Genomic DNA, 16,804 nt, shown 5'->3' on the forward strand with positions numbered 1-16,804 from the left:
AATGAGGATTCATATAGTCTTATCTTAATATATTTCGGATTCATATGTTTAGGATTTTCATAAGGTAGAGTGTTGAGAAATATAAATAATTTGTATTTGTATTTGTATTTGCTCTTCTTTAAAAAGACGTCTCATCTTATTCAAGTTCACAGAAAAGATCATTTCTTTCTGGAATTTTTAAATTTTTTTTTATATATTTCCGTATCTTATTAAAAAAATCCTAATTTTATAAATAAAGAGTCGTAAAAACAACTATGCACGACATAGATTTCTCCTAATTTCTTATTTTAAAAAATGACAGAATCAGAATGATACGATATTTATGTCCAAGTATTCACTATCATATACAAATAAATCAAAACATCGTTTGATAAAATGTATTAGAGAAAATAATATACGAATTGTCGTAGATATTATTTAATTCCTTATTTGATAATGTTCCCCAATATAATATATTACTAATACATGTATTAGATATATACATCATATTCAACGTGACCGAAGCTAGCTTTAGGGCTAGGAGCTCGTCGAATCCTCTTTCCCTTCCCCTAATTCATGTATTTATTTTTTCATATTGAAATCTATTAGTAAAAATTCCCACTCTGCCACTACTATTTCAGTACTATTTTGTATACATAGTAAACAATGATTTCAATGAATTTGACTTTTTATTTTCTCTCATTAAAATTTAAAATAAAACTTAATTGTAATTATTTAATTTAAGGTTAACAAACAAACTTTAATCTATTTCTATAAAGCTATTAAAAGCGAACAAAAGAACACCTCATTTGATTTGCTTCCATTATTCATGTCTCGTTATTGCATCATCATCATAAATTAGTGAAAGCTTGAAATGTAAAAATGATTTCATTTTAATCTTAATGCTCTCCTCTCTTTTTTGATCTCTCTATTCGTTCACTTTATATTAAATTGAGCACAAATATTATGCAGTTGATTTTTAAATTTTGAAATATTTGTTCGTAAAAAAAAAATATTGATATCATGTAGTTCAATTTTATTTTTTTCAATGCATCTATTCATTGAAAAAAAATACTTATGTAATATTTGGACACTCTTCGTGAAATTTCTAATTTCGCCACTGTTAATAATAATACAATAAACTAAATAATAAATAAATATATTATTAGTAACATAATCCCAATTAATATACATTATCCCGTATTATTTAAATACGATCTACCGAGATCTACCGAACGACTCCGAGAATGGGTAGGATTTTGTAAGGTGAAACTCATGAGATGTGTTAGGCCCATATTTGTTGTTTTTCAAAGAAGGCCCATCACAGCTCTACATGGGCTTCCAGAAAAGCCCAATACTTCGTCTCTCTTTATCAATAAGAATAAACCCTAGTCTCCCATAAAGCAGAGTTGCGGCCATTAGAGTTTGCATTGTGCTCAGAAGCAGCAGCAACAACACAGAAAATGGTAAGTAACGATTCGAAATTGTTATTGTTCATCAAATTTGCTTAAGGAAATGTATAACTTCTCTGATTTTTGTGTTTGTTATCTGTGAATTTTGCAGACTTTTAAGAGAAGAAATGGAGGTCGTAACAAGCATGGACGTGGCCATGTCAAATTCATCCGTTGCTCAAACTGCGGCAAGTGCTGCCCTAAGGTATCTAATTTTTTTTTTCAACTTTTCAGATAGTAACTACGCCTAATTTGTATTTGAATGCGAGTCGAATGATTATTTCGTAATAGATTTTGTTTATTTATTCTAGATTTAGACCTAAGTTGTAAATTATATGTAATCATTCTGTTATATTTGGGTTTTAATCTTCTTATGAGGTATAATTTCAGTAATGGCATCGAAATATTGTTAGTTCTGGCGATGAAGAGCTAAGCTATATTCTGTTTTTAATCTAATGTGGAAAGTTGTTATTAGGATTATTGTTTTTCACATGATGGCAATGTGATTTACTTGTTATAGGTTTGGTGTTTCGTTTCACCATTTGTTAGTGGTTTTGGTTGTATGATTATTTGGTTTATGGTTTATGAGATCTTAAATTTTGTTGATTGAGCTGTTAATTGTGCCTGCGGAATGGTATAAGCTTGCTGATCAATGTTGTATGGTTGTTCGTTGATTTTGAGTTTCAGTCTTCTTGTGGATACAACGGTTTGTGCTTTCTGAAATTGTTTACAAATCATGTTATTTGGTAAAGTCTTGGTTTTTAGAATGATTTGTTCAATCCAAACCTGTTGGCGGAGCTAAGATCCAGTCTTGTTTTGGTCTTGTTCGACTGAGCTGTTATTTGTGGTCTTAGAATGGTTGAGACTTGCCGATTGAGGCCGGATAGTTGTTCCTTATAATTTGAATACATTCCCATTGTGAATACAATGGATTGTGCTTTATGAAATTGTTCGGAAATCAAAGGATCGGTGAAGTCTTGTTTGTTTTATGGAATTGATTGATACAATGGAAACTTCTCGTCGGAGCTAAGGCCCAGTGTAGTTGTAATGCTTTAAGGAGATCATTTTACTTGTTTCATCTCATCTTTGTCATATTGTACTTGGAACTTGATGTATAGTCCCCCTCTAATTGTAACAATTATACCAAGTGTCGGATAATTGTTGATCCTCCTATATATTTGTTGTGTGCATTTCCTAATTTTGTGTTAATGATGCCAAATTTTGCAAGAATATCGGAGCGTAGACTTATGTCTTGTGTCTAATATGTTTCAGGACAAAGCCATCAAGAGGTTTCTTGTAAGGAACATTGTTGAACAAGCAGCAGTGAGGGATGTTCAGGAAGCTTGTGCTTTTGAATGTGAGATTTTTTAGTACAATTAACACTACGTATTTAATTGTAGTATGTAAAAATTACGAGCTAACATGAATATGTTATATTTGCAGTGTACACTCTTCCTAAGCTGTACTTGAAGATGCAATATTGTGTCTCATGTGCCATTCACTCTAAGGTTGTTAGGGTTCGTTCTCGTACTGACAGGAGGGTTCGTGAGCCTCCACAGCGTTTCAGACGCCCAAGGGTACTTGATCTATACTTTGTTATCTTTAAATCTTCTTTATTGCGATCAATATTAGGTGCAGATGTCTATTACTACCTATTCAGTAGGTTTTACTGATTTGAATCCTGCTTTCGTTGCTGACTTATATTCTGCAAAACAATGTGCATGCTATGGAATGTTTGATACCAATTATATCAACTACTTGAACGTATTAAACGTTTTGTGTTATCGAGAAAAGAGTTCCTTCAATCTTTCAGGAAGAGTGCTGAATTTGTGTATCGATGTCAGTTGGATGCTTACGTGTGGATTGTTTCTATTTCAGGATGATCTTCCTAAGGCTGGTCAAGCTCCACGCCCAGCCGGAGGTGCTCCTCCTGCTGCTGCTCGTACTTAAGTGAAACAACTGCCATTAGGCTATTGTTTTGTTTTTTTTGTTTAATTTGAGCAAAATCTTATGGTATTTTGAGATGTGTTTTTGAAATGGAATTTTTTAAATTTAGTTTTACTTGGACACCATTATTTTTATGCTTGCAAATTTTATGAAATCAGACTTATGGTTCAAAGTTATTTGTTATATATAGCCATTGCAGTCAAAACTCTATTTACTCACCCATAGTGTAGTAATAGTTTGATGCTATGCTACATAGATAATGGTGATTAAAAGACAATAAATCCTCTCTATGAAGAAAGGGAACAAGTGATTACTAGATTTGTTATTTCATTCTCAATGTGTGATAAAATTAAGATTAACTATATTGTGATTTATTATGTGTATCTCTAACAAAAAGTAAGTTTATGGTAAAGTTAATTTTGAAAATTAATTATTCCTTTGTGACTAATGCCAAATAATGTCCTCCTAAGTAAAGTTCACTAGCTTAGTTCCATTTTAATAATATTTCTAGCTGAGTTTTCATTCAATTCTTATCAATACTAGATAAAAACCAATATTGATATAAGAAGGTAATAATAATTGTGTTAGGATTTCATAATATAGTTTGACTAATTTTTAGTCTCTAAATTCATTTTTACTTTGTTCAATATTAACTCTCAACATTCGTCTTAAGTTGCAACAAAATAAATGACAATTTCACTATATTACTATTGTTCTAGCTAATGTGACGCATCTTTCAAATTTTTTAAATTCAACCAAATCATATTTGATCATAAAATTTTTCATATACATATACTCCATCCAACAATAGTTGTTTACTGTTGACTTGTCACGTCCTTTAAAAAAATATAAATAAAAAAATAATTTTTACTATATCACCCTTTGAATATAATTAATATAGTGTTTTAATTATCCATTGCTTTCATAATTTCATATAGTACACAATTATAGTTCGACGACGAAAGGAGTATTGGTTGAATATCTCAAAAATCGAGTATTAATACATATGGAGTTGTTACTTTTTTTTTTTTTAATATATTAAATTCAATATTTTGACAAACATATTAAAAAAATGACAAGTGAATGTTGAAAAAAATTAGTGAACAATCGTGGACCGTTCAAAAGAGTAAGACTTTCTAATCCAACGGTTGAATTAAAAACACGTCATCAGTCCAAGTCATTTTTTTTCATCCCCGCCAAAAATCTTATAAAAATTCAAAAAAATGGCGCTAAAAGTTCAAAAAAAAAACTGAAAAAATCAAAATTTTCACCAATATTCCCTCCTTCATTTCTTCTTTAAACCTTCCAAATTCCCACTAACTTTTTTCACCAAAGATTTTTTTTCTCTCTCTCTGTTTTCGATTTCTAGAGCTTTTTCTGTGTTAAGGGTTGTTATCAAGATTTGGAAAAAAATGGCTGGTGGTGGAGCATCGACTAAGGCTTCAAATGGTGGTCCTACTAGGGTGAGGAAGAGGGTTGAAGTTGAATCTGCTGCTTCTGCTGCTAGTCTTAAGCGTGCTAAGGATGGAAGTGCTTTTGCTCGTTGGTATGAACTGATTTTTCTAATTTAACTGATGGGTTTTTTTTTCTTGTTGTTTGTCGTATGGGTTAGTAGGGGGATTTTGTTGTTTATTGATATGGGTGTGGATTTTTGATAAAGATATGTGATTTTCTGGTGAAAACTTGATTATAAGTAGTGGGGTTGTTTGAGTTGTTGAAGGTTGGTTACATTTGCAAATTCATGAACTGGGTTGCTGTTTTTTTTCTGCTTATTTGGGTGTTTATATGTGATTTTGTGATGAAAAAGTTATTGAAGGTAGCGGGTGTGTTTGGATTGTTGAAGGTAACGTTTACAGATTCATGAACTGGGCTGCTGTTATCTTCCTGTTTGGGGGGTGTGGTGATAAATAGAGTATGGTGTTAAGTGTGTGTAAATGTTGGAGCAAATAGAGCTAGATATGTATTTTTTCATGATAAAAAAAGTCAATTGAAGGTTACATTTGCAGATTCATGCATTGAGTTGCTCTTATCTTCATTGAGTTAGATGTGTGATTTACTGGTGAAAAAGAAAATTGAAGGTAGAGGTTTAGTTTGGATCATTGAAGGTTACATTTGCAGACTCATGATCTGGGTTGCTATTTTCTTCCCATTTACAGGGTGAGAAAGTGTTGTGTTTGCTCAATCCATCTCTTAATGTTTCAGGTTTGTGTCTTGAGTATGCCAACCCCTAATGGCCATTTAAGTGTGTGATTTAGATTTAGTAAGAGCTCCAATGCCATGACTGTACACTGAGTGGGAAACCAAAAACAGTTAAATGTTGGAGTAAGTGGATATATAAGTTTTTGGGCAAATGTAGTGGGTGTACTTGTTTTTTAGTGGAAGGCTAAAGGTTACAAAATTGGTGAAAGAGCCTTGTTCTATGTTGTGTTATTGTGGTTCAATGTTCATTCTGTATAAGATTTGAATGAAAACCACTAAGGAATTTCTTTTTTCTGCTGACATTTGTGATGTATATTGAGTTTTTTCTTTCATTATTGCAGTGAAGAATGCAGCAAGGATGTGCCTATAGCATTGATTAGCTTCCACAATTGCAGTCTTGATGCAAAAATCAAGATGAATTTGGGTACTAATACTTTTACCTTTGTTATCTCTTTTCTTTTGTAATCAATCTTATTTGGTATTTCACAAGGGTCAGTCTTTGTACCCAACATATGATGAAGCTTATTGTATAATAAAAATGTCAAATTTCATGTTCTTTGCGACCTTGGAGAATTTGGGACTGTGAGCATTTTGTTAATGGGCAAACTTTTTTGTGTAGAGGCTCAAGTTGTGGAAAATCAGACTGAAGTGAAGAAACCAGCAGCAAAGTAATATTCTTGAACTATAGTTATTGTTGTCCTCTGTGTGTGTGTGTTCTTTGTCTTTAGTTTTCTAACATGTGTAAAATTGCACAGGAGCAAGGAGAAATCAACAGAGCCAAAGGCTAAGAGGGAAAAGAAACCCAAGAATCCTAATGCTCCGAAACGCCCTCCTAGTGCTTTCTTCGTGTTCATGTAATCACTTACTCTTTGATTGCTTACATTTTTTTCGTTATATCTTGCTTATTCTTGTATAGATGAGCATTGAAATCTCTAGCAATGCCTTGACATGAAGTAAAAATCTTGCAGGAATGATTTTCGACAGGAATTTAAGGCTGCAAATCCTGATTGCAAGAGTGTCTCCATGGTAACGTTGAATATTCCTGCTCTTGATGCCTTTTCTTGTTGTATTTCCTTTAGATACTTCTAATTGCTTTATATATTGATGACTCTAGGTTGCTAAGGAGGGTGGTGAGAAATGGAAGTCCATGACTGATGAGGTGAGTGGCATGAGTCGATGGTTTGATTTGTGTTTGTTGTGATGTTCCAAGTGTGATTCTTACTCTTGTGATGCAAATGGTTTCACAGGAGAAAAAACCATATCAGGAAAAGGCTGCAGAGCTCAAAGCAGCATATGAGAAATCCTTGAAGTCTAACACTGATGCTGATAATTCCAATGTAGGCTCTTGTTTATGCTAATCTTCAGTTTAAAACTGAAACATGTTTACCTTTTCAACTCTAACATCTAAATTAACATTCAGGATGACGATGAGGAGCCTGAGAAGGAAGTAAAGGAAGAGATAGCGGTAGATGAAGAAGCGAAGGAAGAGATAGAAGTAGATGAGGAATAGAGCTGTTAGTTTTTGAACTGGTGTAGCAACCATCTTCAATATTCTTGAATTGACTAGTTTTGAAGGCTTGTGTAAATTTTTGATCAATTGTCAACTTAGTTGTTCTACTTGAAGTAGTTATATATGGAAACTTTAGTTCTTGCTTACAAAGTCTTCGGAATGATTTTCTTATTATAGCTATCTACTTCAAGTAATGATGCAAGTTCTCTTGCGATTGATCATGTGACAAGAATCATTCAAGTGAATTTATTCATTTCATATTGAATCTATGTGAAGTAAACACTGACTAACAATGTGAGATGACAGAGTTGTAACTTGTACAAGTAGTACTAGAATTCAAAAAAAAGTGAAGTAAACTGTTTGTTTGTTAACAAACATAAATTCCTATAAATGGAGTCAGCAGTTACTGGCCCAACTTGCCTTGTTTCGTTCCCTTACAAGGCGGCAAAGGCTTGGCACACAGACATAAATTGTGGGCATAGGCAGCTGCAGGGAAGATATTGTATGGTCTGCCTTGTGGTATTTCACCACATAATCTGTTGGCTCTGAAGTTTGCGTGTTTCAATGCTTCAATCCCCAACAAGCTATCTGGTATTTTCCCCGAGAGTCTGTTGATCGATAAATCTAACCATTGCAACTTCACTAGTGATCCTAAACTTACTGGAATTGTACCAGTAATCTGGTTTCTTGATATATCAAACCTCTCAAGCTTATCAAGATTCGATATTGAAGTTGGGATTTGACCTGAAATCTTGTTGCTTCCTATGTTGAGTACTTTGAGGTTTAAGCCACTGACAAACTCTGGGATGCTCCCAGAGAGTTGATTGTTTGAGACGTCAATTGCTTCCAAGAATTTGCTTGTCTTGTTGCTTAACATCCTCGACAGACACCCGAATAGCTGGTTTGAATGAAGATCAAGAGATGAAATCCCATCAGGCAACTTGATCACAGCAACATCAGATTTCAACTGGTTGTTTGATATCTTCCCCTTTTGCAAGCTCAACATTCTTGCAAAGAAACTCGATATCCCACCTGTGAAGGCGTTATCCGACAAGTCTATAGAGTTCAACGAATCAGGCCTAGTGAAATTCGGAAGCATCCCACGAAGCTTACAACCTGCTAAATTGACATCAGAAAGCTCTCTAGTCCTAATCCATTCAGGCACTACTCCAAGATTGAACTTGTTGTAAGACAAATCTATTGACAAAAGTGAAGGAACCCCTTTAGAGAAAGCAATAGGCAAAGGATCGAAAAGTTCATTTCTAGACAAACTAAGGTTCCAAAGATTTGGTAATCCTGCAATAGACTCAGGTATTTGACCTGTCAACTTGTTAAAACTCAATGACAATGAAGTAAGTGCTTTCATTTTCCCAATTTGTGATGGAATCCTCCCTGTTATTCGATTATGATCCATCGATAAAAACGACAGCTTGATCAAACCACACAAGGAAACAGGAACCTCCCCTGACAACTCATTACTTGAAAGATCAATATATGTCAAATTTCGAAGCTGTCCAAGAAAATTCGGAACAACCCCGGATAGTAAATTGTGACTCAGATCCAAAGATTGCAATGCAGCAAGATTCTTGACACCAATTGGGATAACCCCAGTTAGCATATTGTCTGCTAAACTCAACTGTTGCAGATTCTTGAAGTTTCCTAATACAGAAGGTATCTGTCCTGTCAAATGATTACCACTAAGTGAAAGTGTTTGAAGTGACTCCAAATGAGATAAACCAGAAGGTATATCTCCTTGTAGTGAATTATCATCCAAGATCAACTGCTTCAATCTTGAAAGTTTCGAAAAACTTTCCGGTATAGCACCAGCAATATGTTTCATTCCACTTACAATCAATGTCTCCAGGAAAACCAAATCACCAAGAGATGATGACAAAGTACCCTTCATGTAAACACTAATGTCACTCTCAGAAGGTGTTTGTAACACCAATCTATTCACTCTCCCTGTTGAAACATCACATTCTACACCTTCCCAGCCTCCTCCACAACAATCTTTACCAGTCCATGAAGACAGAAAACCAGTAGTATCTTTAAAAATGTGATCTTTGAATCCAACAAGAGCAAGTCTATCAGTTTCAACACAAATTTGGGGTTGTTGGGCTAGTGACATTTGGTGAAAGAATGATGAAATCAACAAAATCTTGAAAACCAACATTTGAAAATGCATTTTGGGAAGTGGGGTTTTGAAAAAAAACTTGACTTTTGAAAGAACACAAAAGGGTCTATATGTATAGTTTATGATATAAGATTTGAAAAAGAAGAAAGATTGGATTTTTCTTGTTTATTCATCACTTAGACAAGAAGGTACAATGATGGGGAAAAAAAAGATAATTGGGAAAAATTTGAAGGGAGATAAAGAATGATTTGGTCTGAACAATTGTTTCACTTATTTATAGAAAAAAAAAAACCTTAAAGTAGCAACTATAATTTATGGTAACAAAGATTGTGTTCTATTTTGAAAAAATAAATCAGAGTTGTCGTGGAGTAGTAATATTCTTTTATCGTTAACTAAATTTTCTTTGTTATATAGTGAGGATTTTACCAGTTATCACCACATAAGATACACGAAGAGACTTTTCGAGGCGAATTCAAATTTAATCGGTTTAAACTATGGATAGTAAACATTGTATGAAAATTTTATGTTGTATTTTAGATAAAAAGATTGTATTTTTTTTAATCGACCAGATTTGTTGTAGATTGGTAAGTAATTCTTTTACACTTAACCAAAAGTACTCGGATTCTATGGTAAAAAGATTGTTTCTTTAAACCAACGCGGATCGTGGTGGACTAATAATTACTCGTGCATCCTTGTCGATGAATGTAATACAAATCACAGTAAATTGCAGTTTGAAATTAAAACGATAAAGTGTTGTACTGATTTGTCTCCTCCAGAATATAACTGTCCAATAACATTCTATAACTCTGGATTAGTTGAATATCTCGGATTTATCAGTGAACGTTTTACTACACAAGATAAAACTTTTCAGTACAAATTTTAAATTTAATCGGATCAAATATAAATATCGAACATCAAATACGAGATTTCGTTTTGTTTTGTGAATTTATGAGGATTCACATGTATGTAAAAAAAATTTTGTAAATTTTGACCGTTTGGTTAAGGCTCACTTTCACGAGTATCCTACAGCACATTGGAACGTTGGAGCGCACTAAATAGGTTTAAAATTCTTTCCCACACTTTGGGGAACATTCCACTAAGTTTTTTTTTTTAAAAAAAAAAAAAAAATTTCTATTTCACCTCTTTCGTTAATCGGAGAGCGAAATTATAATTACCGTTGTTGATTCGATAGAATTTAATAATTTTTATTCGGATATTTTGGTTGTGTTGAAAAAGAATACTTAACATGTGTAGTAGTTTGTTCAGAAATTCAAAATTTATAAAATCAAAATTTTAGCTCCGTCTCGACACTTGTAAAAGTGATAATATATTATGATAATTGAAGCAAATAAAAAAAAATAACAACGTAAATCTAACATTATTACCGAAGGAAGTCGTTAAAACCTACAATAATGTGATATTATGAGGAAAAAATGATTTATATAGGAGATATAAATTGACATTAAATTTTAATAATGTTCGTTTATTCATTTTAAGTTTAACCTTTCTTGAGTGGGGTTAATATCTATAATATGTTATGTGAATTTATAGAATTCAGTAGTTTTTATCTAGATTCTACATACGTCAAGAATATATCAAATATTTAATAATTAATACAAAATTTCAGAAATTTTAAATTTTAGATTCATATACGAAAATGTAGAAAACTTAATGAATCTATCAATGATTCATATATCTAATCCCTATTTACTTATTATTATTATAAATAAGTACAAATGTACAATTCTTGCATTTAATTTTAATAATTTTGCTACAGCTGTGAAATTTGAAACACCATAAATAAGAAATTAAAAAAATAAATTTGATTTTTGAAGATATTTAGCAGTTTGATTGACACCAATTTATTAATTTATTAGGTGAAGCGAATTTTATGGAGTTGATTTCTTAAATAGTTAGAAAGTTAATTTTCAAAGTAATTATTTATTTATTTTTTGTGACAACAAAATTGTTTAAAGTATACATATTCTTATAAAAAATTACCCAAAATCCAAAATAACTTTTTTCTTAAAGTAAATATTTTAGGTTTTGCTTTTAATTTAAACAATTTTTTTATACAACTGTGAAAAATTGACATACCATAAATAAGAAATTTGCTTTTTGAAAATTTTGGCAATTACCAATATGTGAGGTGAAGAAAATATTCATAAATTGTTTGAATAAATTAAATTATAATTAATAAATTTATTCATTTGTTTTGTTTTATTTATTTATTTTGTATAGAGTATTTTATTTTTCTATAGAACAATGCTTAGCTTGAAAGAACAAAGCTGAGCTAAAAGAATTATTCCCTTTACCAAATTGAATTATTTAATTAAATAAATACTTTTTTTCCTCTTTAATTATGATTTAATTTATTTTGTCATAACTTATATTATATCAATTACAGAATGGAAAGTAATCTCACAAAGAGATGTGGTCCTTTATGTGTTTCCTTAAGAGAAAAGTTATTATAAAATATTAATTTTAATTTAAGTCTGAATTTTATATCACGCTTCAAACCTTAATAAAGTGGATTGACATTCGAAGTTTTAATTTGAATCGAGAAAATTAAACTAAAGTTATATGATATATGAACATAATTTACTCATGAGTGATATTAAGTCTTTTTAAACAAATGTAAACAAATGGAATTTTAATTTGTATTATTTTATTACAGGATGGAAATATTATTATTCTTGAATAGTTTTGTTATAAAAAAAAATAGAGCTTTTCCTTACTAAATAATATATATATATATATATATATATATAATTTAATGATCGCTTAATTTTTATTTTTTAAAATAATCATATAATATAAACTAAAGGAAGTATAATTTATCGTTTGCCTTATTTTATTTAGTCTTTCTAATAAGTTAAAGAATATTTTAAATATTTTTCTCTCTTTTTTAATAGGTTAATAATATTTTTAATTTTTTCTTTTAAGAAAAAAGAATTGATTAGTATTTAGTCCATCAACCTACTACTTGACAAAAGCATGTGATTTCTTAATTAATTAGTTGAATCGTTGTTGTACATTATGAAATGATTATCCACTTTCCTATTTTGGAAGTTACTTGCAACTAGATTAAATAATCCAATTAAAAAAACCCAGAAAAAACATAGAGATAATTTCATATATTCTTAGTAATTAAAATATTTATAAAAGGTGAGAAATATTTGAATTTTGATCGTTCGTATTTGAATTTATATAACGTTAAAATAAAATGCAAAGAAGCAACAAGTTGGAAAAATGATTATCCAACATAATTGATTTGATGCTTATATTTTACACTTTGCTATTTCTGTAACTCTTATAATTTGATTGGCTTTTAGTTTAAACTACTAAATATTCTTATTTCTATTCTTATTAAATGAATCGTACCAATTATGGAAAAATTGACAAATTCGTTATATATATATATATATATATATATATATATATATATAAACATATAGTACATTGGATAAGTAATGAATTTGTGACAGGTAAAATTTACTTACACTGAGTGTTTATATCAAGTCAATATACGCATGTCATGTGTTTAAATTTATAGTTTATTTTTAACTTCAATAAATCATGTAATAATGCCTTTTATATTAACTACTCGATACGGATAATTTTTTTCTATTTGGGACCCAAAGATGAGTTTAATTTCACGTGGCCTTAAAAGTTGGTTTAAAATAAGTTGGCAATTATAAGTATTTATTGTTTATTTGGGACCCCAAAAAGATGAAAAATTCATTATTTACCATCACAAATTATGCTTCTCTCACATATGATCCAAAGTTTGTGAAGTTGAATTTCTATAGCTTTAAAAGTTTGTTTTTGCTATAATTTTGTACAAGATGGAATTACACATTAATAATTATCTCTTTCTTTTTTGTGATATTATAAGTAATTGTAAAAATTATTAAATTATAATCACAAAAATCTTTTTAAGCTTGACGTATAACGTTGATTATGACATTCTTTAAAATTAATATATATACCTCATCGAGCAAATCTATTGTTTTTACTTTATGATGTGCGTGAGATAAATTTTTAAAATAAAATTATTATGATTAAAATAATTTATTTTTGAAATTTTAAATTTTTGAAATTTTAATATAAAGTAAATATATAAGTTTCTTTGTCACATATCAAATTCGTAATAATATATATTTTAGAATGTTAGTCCAAATTGATTTTTTTCCTTCCAAATTTAAGAAATTAAGAGACGTTAGAAACACTTATTAAAAGTTTAATAAGTACAAAATACTCAAAGAAATGATAAAATTAATTAATTAGGGACCATATTATATTGATTAGCAACCATTTGTTTTCACTTGTTTATGACTTATGAGCATTGTAGTAAACTAATGACTAATCAATACCATATTTAACTCTTAATTGTCTTATAAAGCTCTTTAACCTTTTCTCTTGAAACTTTGTATGTGAGTTGGACAACACCAATATTACTAGTCACTAAATAATATTATATTGTATTAATTTACGTGATATTGTTTAAATTTGAAAATTCAATAAACTTTTTTATCGTGAATCTTTTTATGATGACCTCAATCCTTGTTAATTGTAAAAACTTATATATTTTATGGAATAAACTAAAAGGTGAATTAAGACTGTTAATAGTTATGGTCTGTCTTAAAGACTCATATGTCAAAATTAAAAAATAAATAAATACCCAAATCGATTAATTTCGAATCAAACTTGAAAATTCAATCCAATCCGATTTTCATCAGATTTGGATAGTAATTTCTTCAATTCGAAAATTAAAAATTGAATTGAACTTGATTTTTTCAATGAAAGACGTTCAACTATTATCCTTCAATAAATATATAGCTTTCGTCTTATCTACAAATAATCATTCGAATTTCAATAAATATATATATGTGCAATATATTCCAATAACTAAAAGGAATAAAGCAATAACAAAAATATCTCGTGTATGATTTATATGTTATTAGTCAAAATCATAAAACACAATAAATAATATTTATATCAAAAAAGAAATTATTTATGTTATATATTTTTTAAGGTGCGATTTTTTTTTGAATCGACGTCTTAGTTTTAAAAAAAGGGACACCAATCTTTGTACAACAAAAAAAAAACATGAATTTTATTTTTCAAAAAAAAAAAAACTTTTTTTAATCCTAAAAAATAGGAATTATTTGTTTTTTTCTTGAAAAAAGGTTTCTTATTTTCACTTTCTTGATATTATTTTTGAACCTTATATTATAATAATGTAAGACAGATTGATGAAATTAGGTAGCGTTGAATGCGGAGATATATGTTAATTATTGTCCATTTATCTTTTTCTTATCTAAATGTCAATGCATTCTTTACTTTCTGACAATTTATAGTTGGAAACCAAAGTGCATTTTGATATTTCGATTAATTTAAATTTATATCGTTTAAGTAAAATTTATTAAAAATATAATATTCGATATCTTAATTTTTTTATTTTCAGAATTTGAATTCATGATCTGTGGTGAAAAGTTCTACTATTCACCTTGATTCGGCACAACATTGCTAAAATAAATAAAGGAGAATTAACTTAATCAACAGTTTATTAAACTGATTAAATTTTAAAAAATAACTTTCACGTTTAGCAAACACAAAACTTATATTTGTATGTTATAGTAAAATTTGCATGATTGCGCTCATGTTATGACTAGGCTATTTCGCTAAACATATATACAACAAAAACAATTTTATAATTCGCTGGCTCCTCTATCAGTATAATATCGCTGGTAGATCATTTTTATAAATGACTTCCATTCTATCGTTTGTATAAATCGTTTTCATCCTCTCAATTCATTTTCATGTGTTTGTATATCTGTATAAAATTTGATTTATCAATTGAATCGAAATAAAACGTTTGTAAATCAAATATCGCTCTTTCTCACGCTTTGTACATTCATAAGTTATACATTGTATTTTGTATAATTTATATTTGTATAAAGTGAGAAGAGCAAAAGGCAAAACAGAACTGTACATGGGAATATTTGTATTGTATAATTATAAGTGTATAAGACGAAGATATATGTATTTGCATGTGTATATACAATTTTCTCTCGCTTTATATAAACAGAAACACAATTTATACATTTTTAATTGTATTAAATCGAGAGAGGGAACGAGCGAGAGTTTGAGGGAAAGAGATGACTGATAAATAGTTTGTTACAGGCCACAATTAAATAAAAGTGTGATTATACCACTTAATTTGAATTAATAGTTTGTCATTATATTCAATTTTCCACTTAAAAATAGTTGACATATATTAGAACATATACATGATAGTGTATAATCTATGTAAACTGGCTAGAAAAAATAAATAATAAATTTATCTGGCAATTCATGTAAAGATTTATAATAGATTTACGTAAACTTAATAACTTTGCTCATAATATATATATATATATATATATATATATATATATATATATATATATATGTATTTTAAAAATTCATTAAATAACTATAAATATGTCCAATTACTTGAGTATATATTGTTGTATAGTTAGCTCGAGATTGTTGATTTTTTTTTTAGATGTTAAATCTTGAATTACAATGTACTTTTTTTTTAATTAAAATAATTAAAGGAAGCCCTAAGCACATGATTTTCTTGACAAATAATAGCATGATTTAGTCAAGTGACTTTTATATAATAAACAAACATGATTTTTAAAATATAAAGAACTAATCGCATAAAAAGATTCAAAGATTTAATATAAACAGGTGATTCTTCAACAAAAGCAAGTTTCTTTTCCGCTTAGTCTTTTCTAGTATCAATATCTTTGCGATTTTCGTTGAAAAGTCAGAATTAACTCAAATGAACTAGTGAAGCAAATAAAATTTAAAAAACTTCAATTTCCAAATGTCATTTCACACGCCGAAAACAAATTATTTTTTAAAAAAATTATAATTTTCATAGCCAAACGAGACCTTTTTTTAAAAATATATAAGCTTGTGGATTTCAATATAATTTCCGTTTAAGTCCCTTGTCATCAAATAAATAATTGAACGAAAATGATTTTAGTTAGTAAGAAGACAAACATGAGAAGGAAAATTAAAATTTACAAATACTTACAATGTTTAATTTCATAAACATGATTTTAATTTATAGAGTATCTACCCCATTAATTAAATTAGTGATTAACTTTAAACAGAAAAGTCTAGATAGAACAAAAAAAAAATAATTTTAAAAAATCAAAAAAAGGGCCCAACCGGGTTCGAACCGGTGACCTCTTGATCTGCAGTCAAATGCTCTACCACTGAGCTATGGACCCCTCGTTGTGTAAGCATTTCTTCCGTCCCAATTAATACGACTTACTTTTCCTTTTAGTTAGTCCAATGAATGACACGTTTTCGTATTTATCAAATATTTAATAACATTATTAAGATTTTTTTATGTTAGATTCTAATTATATGACAAAAAAGACCCACAAATATGAACATTCAAGTATTGCCCTGACGTCATCTTGGTTGAGTTATACCTGATTGTTCCTTGATTATCACGTGTCATCCTTTGATACGTTCATCAGTTATCAAGTTTGAGTTTTGACTTACATAATTGATATT

General features: G+C 29.4%; 3 protein-coding genes and 1 non-coding gene across 4 annotated transcripts; 2 read left to right on the plus strand and 2 right to left on the minus strand.

Moving 5' to 3' along the window:
• The first annotated feature begins 1,304 nt into the window (after positions 1–1,304).
• LOC101247310 (small ribosomal subunit protein eS26x) lies at positions 1,305–3,549 on the plus strand. Its single transcript, XM_004236823.5, has 5 exons — positions 1,305–1,445; positions 1,543–1,635; positions 2,703–2,787; positions 2,874–3,007; positions 3,309–3,549. The coding sequence occupies exons 1-5, from the start codon at positions 1,443–1,445 to the stop codon at positions 3,378–3,380; spliced, it is 387 nt and encodes a 128-aa protein (XP_004236871.1). The 5' UTR covers positions 1,305–1,442; the 3' UTR covers positions 3,381–3,549.
• A 1,084-nt stretch (positions 3,550–4,633) lies between these two features.
• Positions 4,634–7,236, plus strand: LOC101247008 (high mobility group B protein 7). The gene is made up of 8 exons (XM_004236822.5): positions 4,634–4,923; positions 5,918–6,000; positions 6,196–6,244; positions 6,332–6,430; positions 6,545–6,602; positions 6,691–6,735; positions 6,824–6,913; positions 6,997–7,236. The coding sequence occupies exons 1-8, from the start codon at positions 4,790–4,792 to the stop codon at positions 7,084–7,086; spliced, it is 648 nt and encodes a 215-aa protein (XP_004236870.2). The 5' UTR covers positions 4,634–4,789; the 3' UTR covers positions 7,087–7,236.
• Positions 7,237–7,309: 73 nt separating this feature from the next.
• LOC101246704 (leucine-rich repeat receptor-like protein kinase PXC2) lies at positions 7,310–9,464 on the minus strand. The gene has a single exon (XM_004236821.5). It carries the CDS (start codon positions 9,269–9,271, stop codon positions 7,490–7,492), a length of 1,782 nt encoding a protein of 593 aa, XP_004236869.2. The 5' UTR covers positions 9,272–9,464; the 3' UTR covers positions 7,310–7,489.
• A 6,976-nt stretch (positions 9,465–16,440) lies between these two features.
• On the minus strand, positions 16,441–16,512 carry TRNAC-GCA (transfer RNA cysteine (anticodon GCA)). The gene has a single exon. It is a non-coding gene; the product is annotated as a tRNA-Cys (tRNA).
• Positions 16,513–16,804: the final 292 nt, after the last annotated feature.

The sequence above is a fragment of the Solanum lycopersicum genome, chromosome 4 (assembly GCF_036512215.1).
Source record: "Solanum lycopersicum chromosome 4, SLM_r2.1".
NCBI classification, from domain to species: Eukaryota; Viridiplantae; Streptophyta; class Magnoliopsida; order Solanales; family Solanaceae; genus Solanum; species Solanum lycopersicum.

What these genes read in the sequence shown, in the direction of transcription:
- LOC101247008 (XM_004236822.5), top strand. Translation starts at nt 4,790, where the DNA reads ATGGCTGGTGGTGGAGCATCGACTAAGGCTTCAAATGGTGGTCCTACT. An exon ending in ATTGCAAGAGTGTCTCCATG is followed by an intron (nt 6,603 to 6,690) that starts GTAACGTTGAAT and finishes TGATGACTCTAG; the next exon opens with GTTGCTAAGGAGGGTGGTGA. An exon ending in GGAAGTCCATGACTGATGAG is followed by an intron (nt 6,736 to 6,823) that starts GTGAGTGGCATG and finishes ATGGTTTCACAG; the next exon opens with GAGAAAAAACCATATCAGGA.
- LOC101246704 (XM_004236821.5), bottom strand. Translation starts at nt 9,271, where the DNA reads ATGCATTTTCAAATGTTGGTTTTCAAGATTTTGTTGATTTCATCATTC.
- LOC101247310 (XM_004236823.5), top strand. An exon ending in GCGGCAAGTGCTGCCCTAAG is followed by an intron (nt 1,636 to 2,702) that starts GTATCTAATTTT and finishes AATATGTTTCAG; the next exon opens with GACAAAGCCATCAAGAGGTT. An exon ending in AGCGTTTCAGACGCCCAAGG is followed by an intron (nt 3,008 to 3,308) that starts GTACTTGATCTA and finishes TTTCTATTTCAG; the next exon opens with GATGATCTTCCTAAGGCTGG.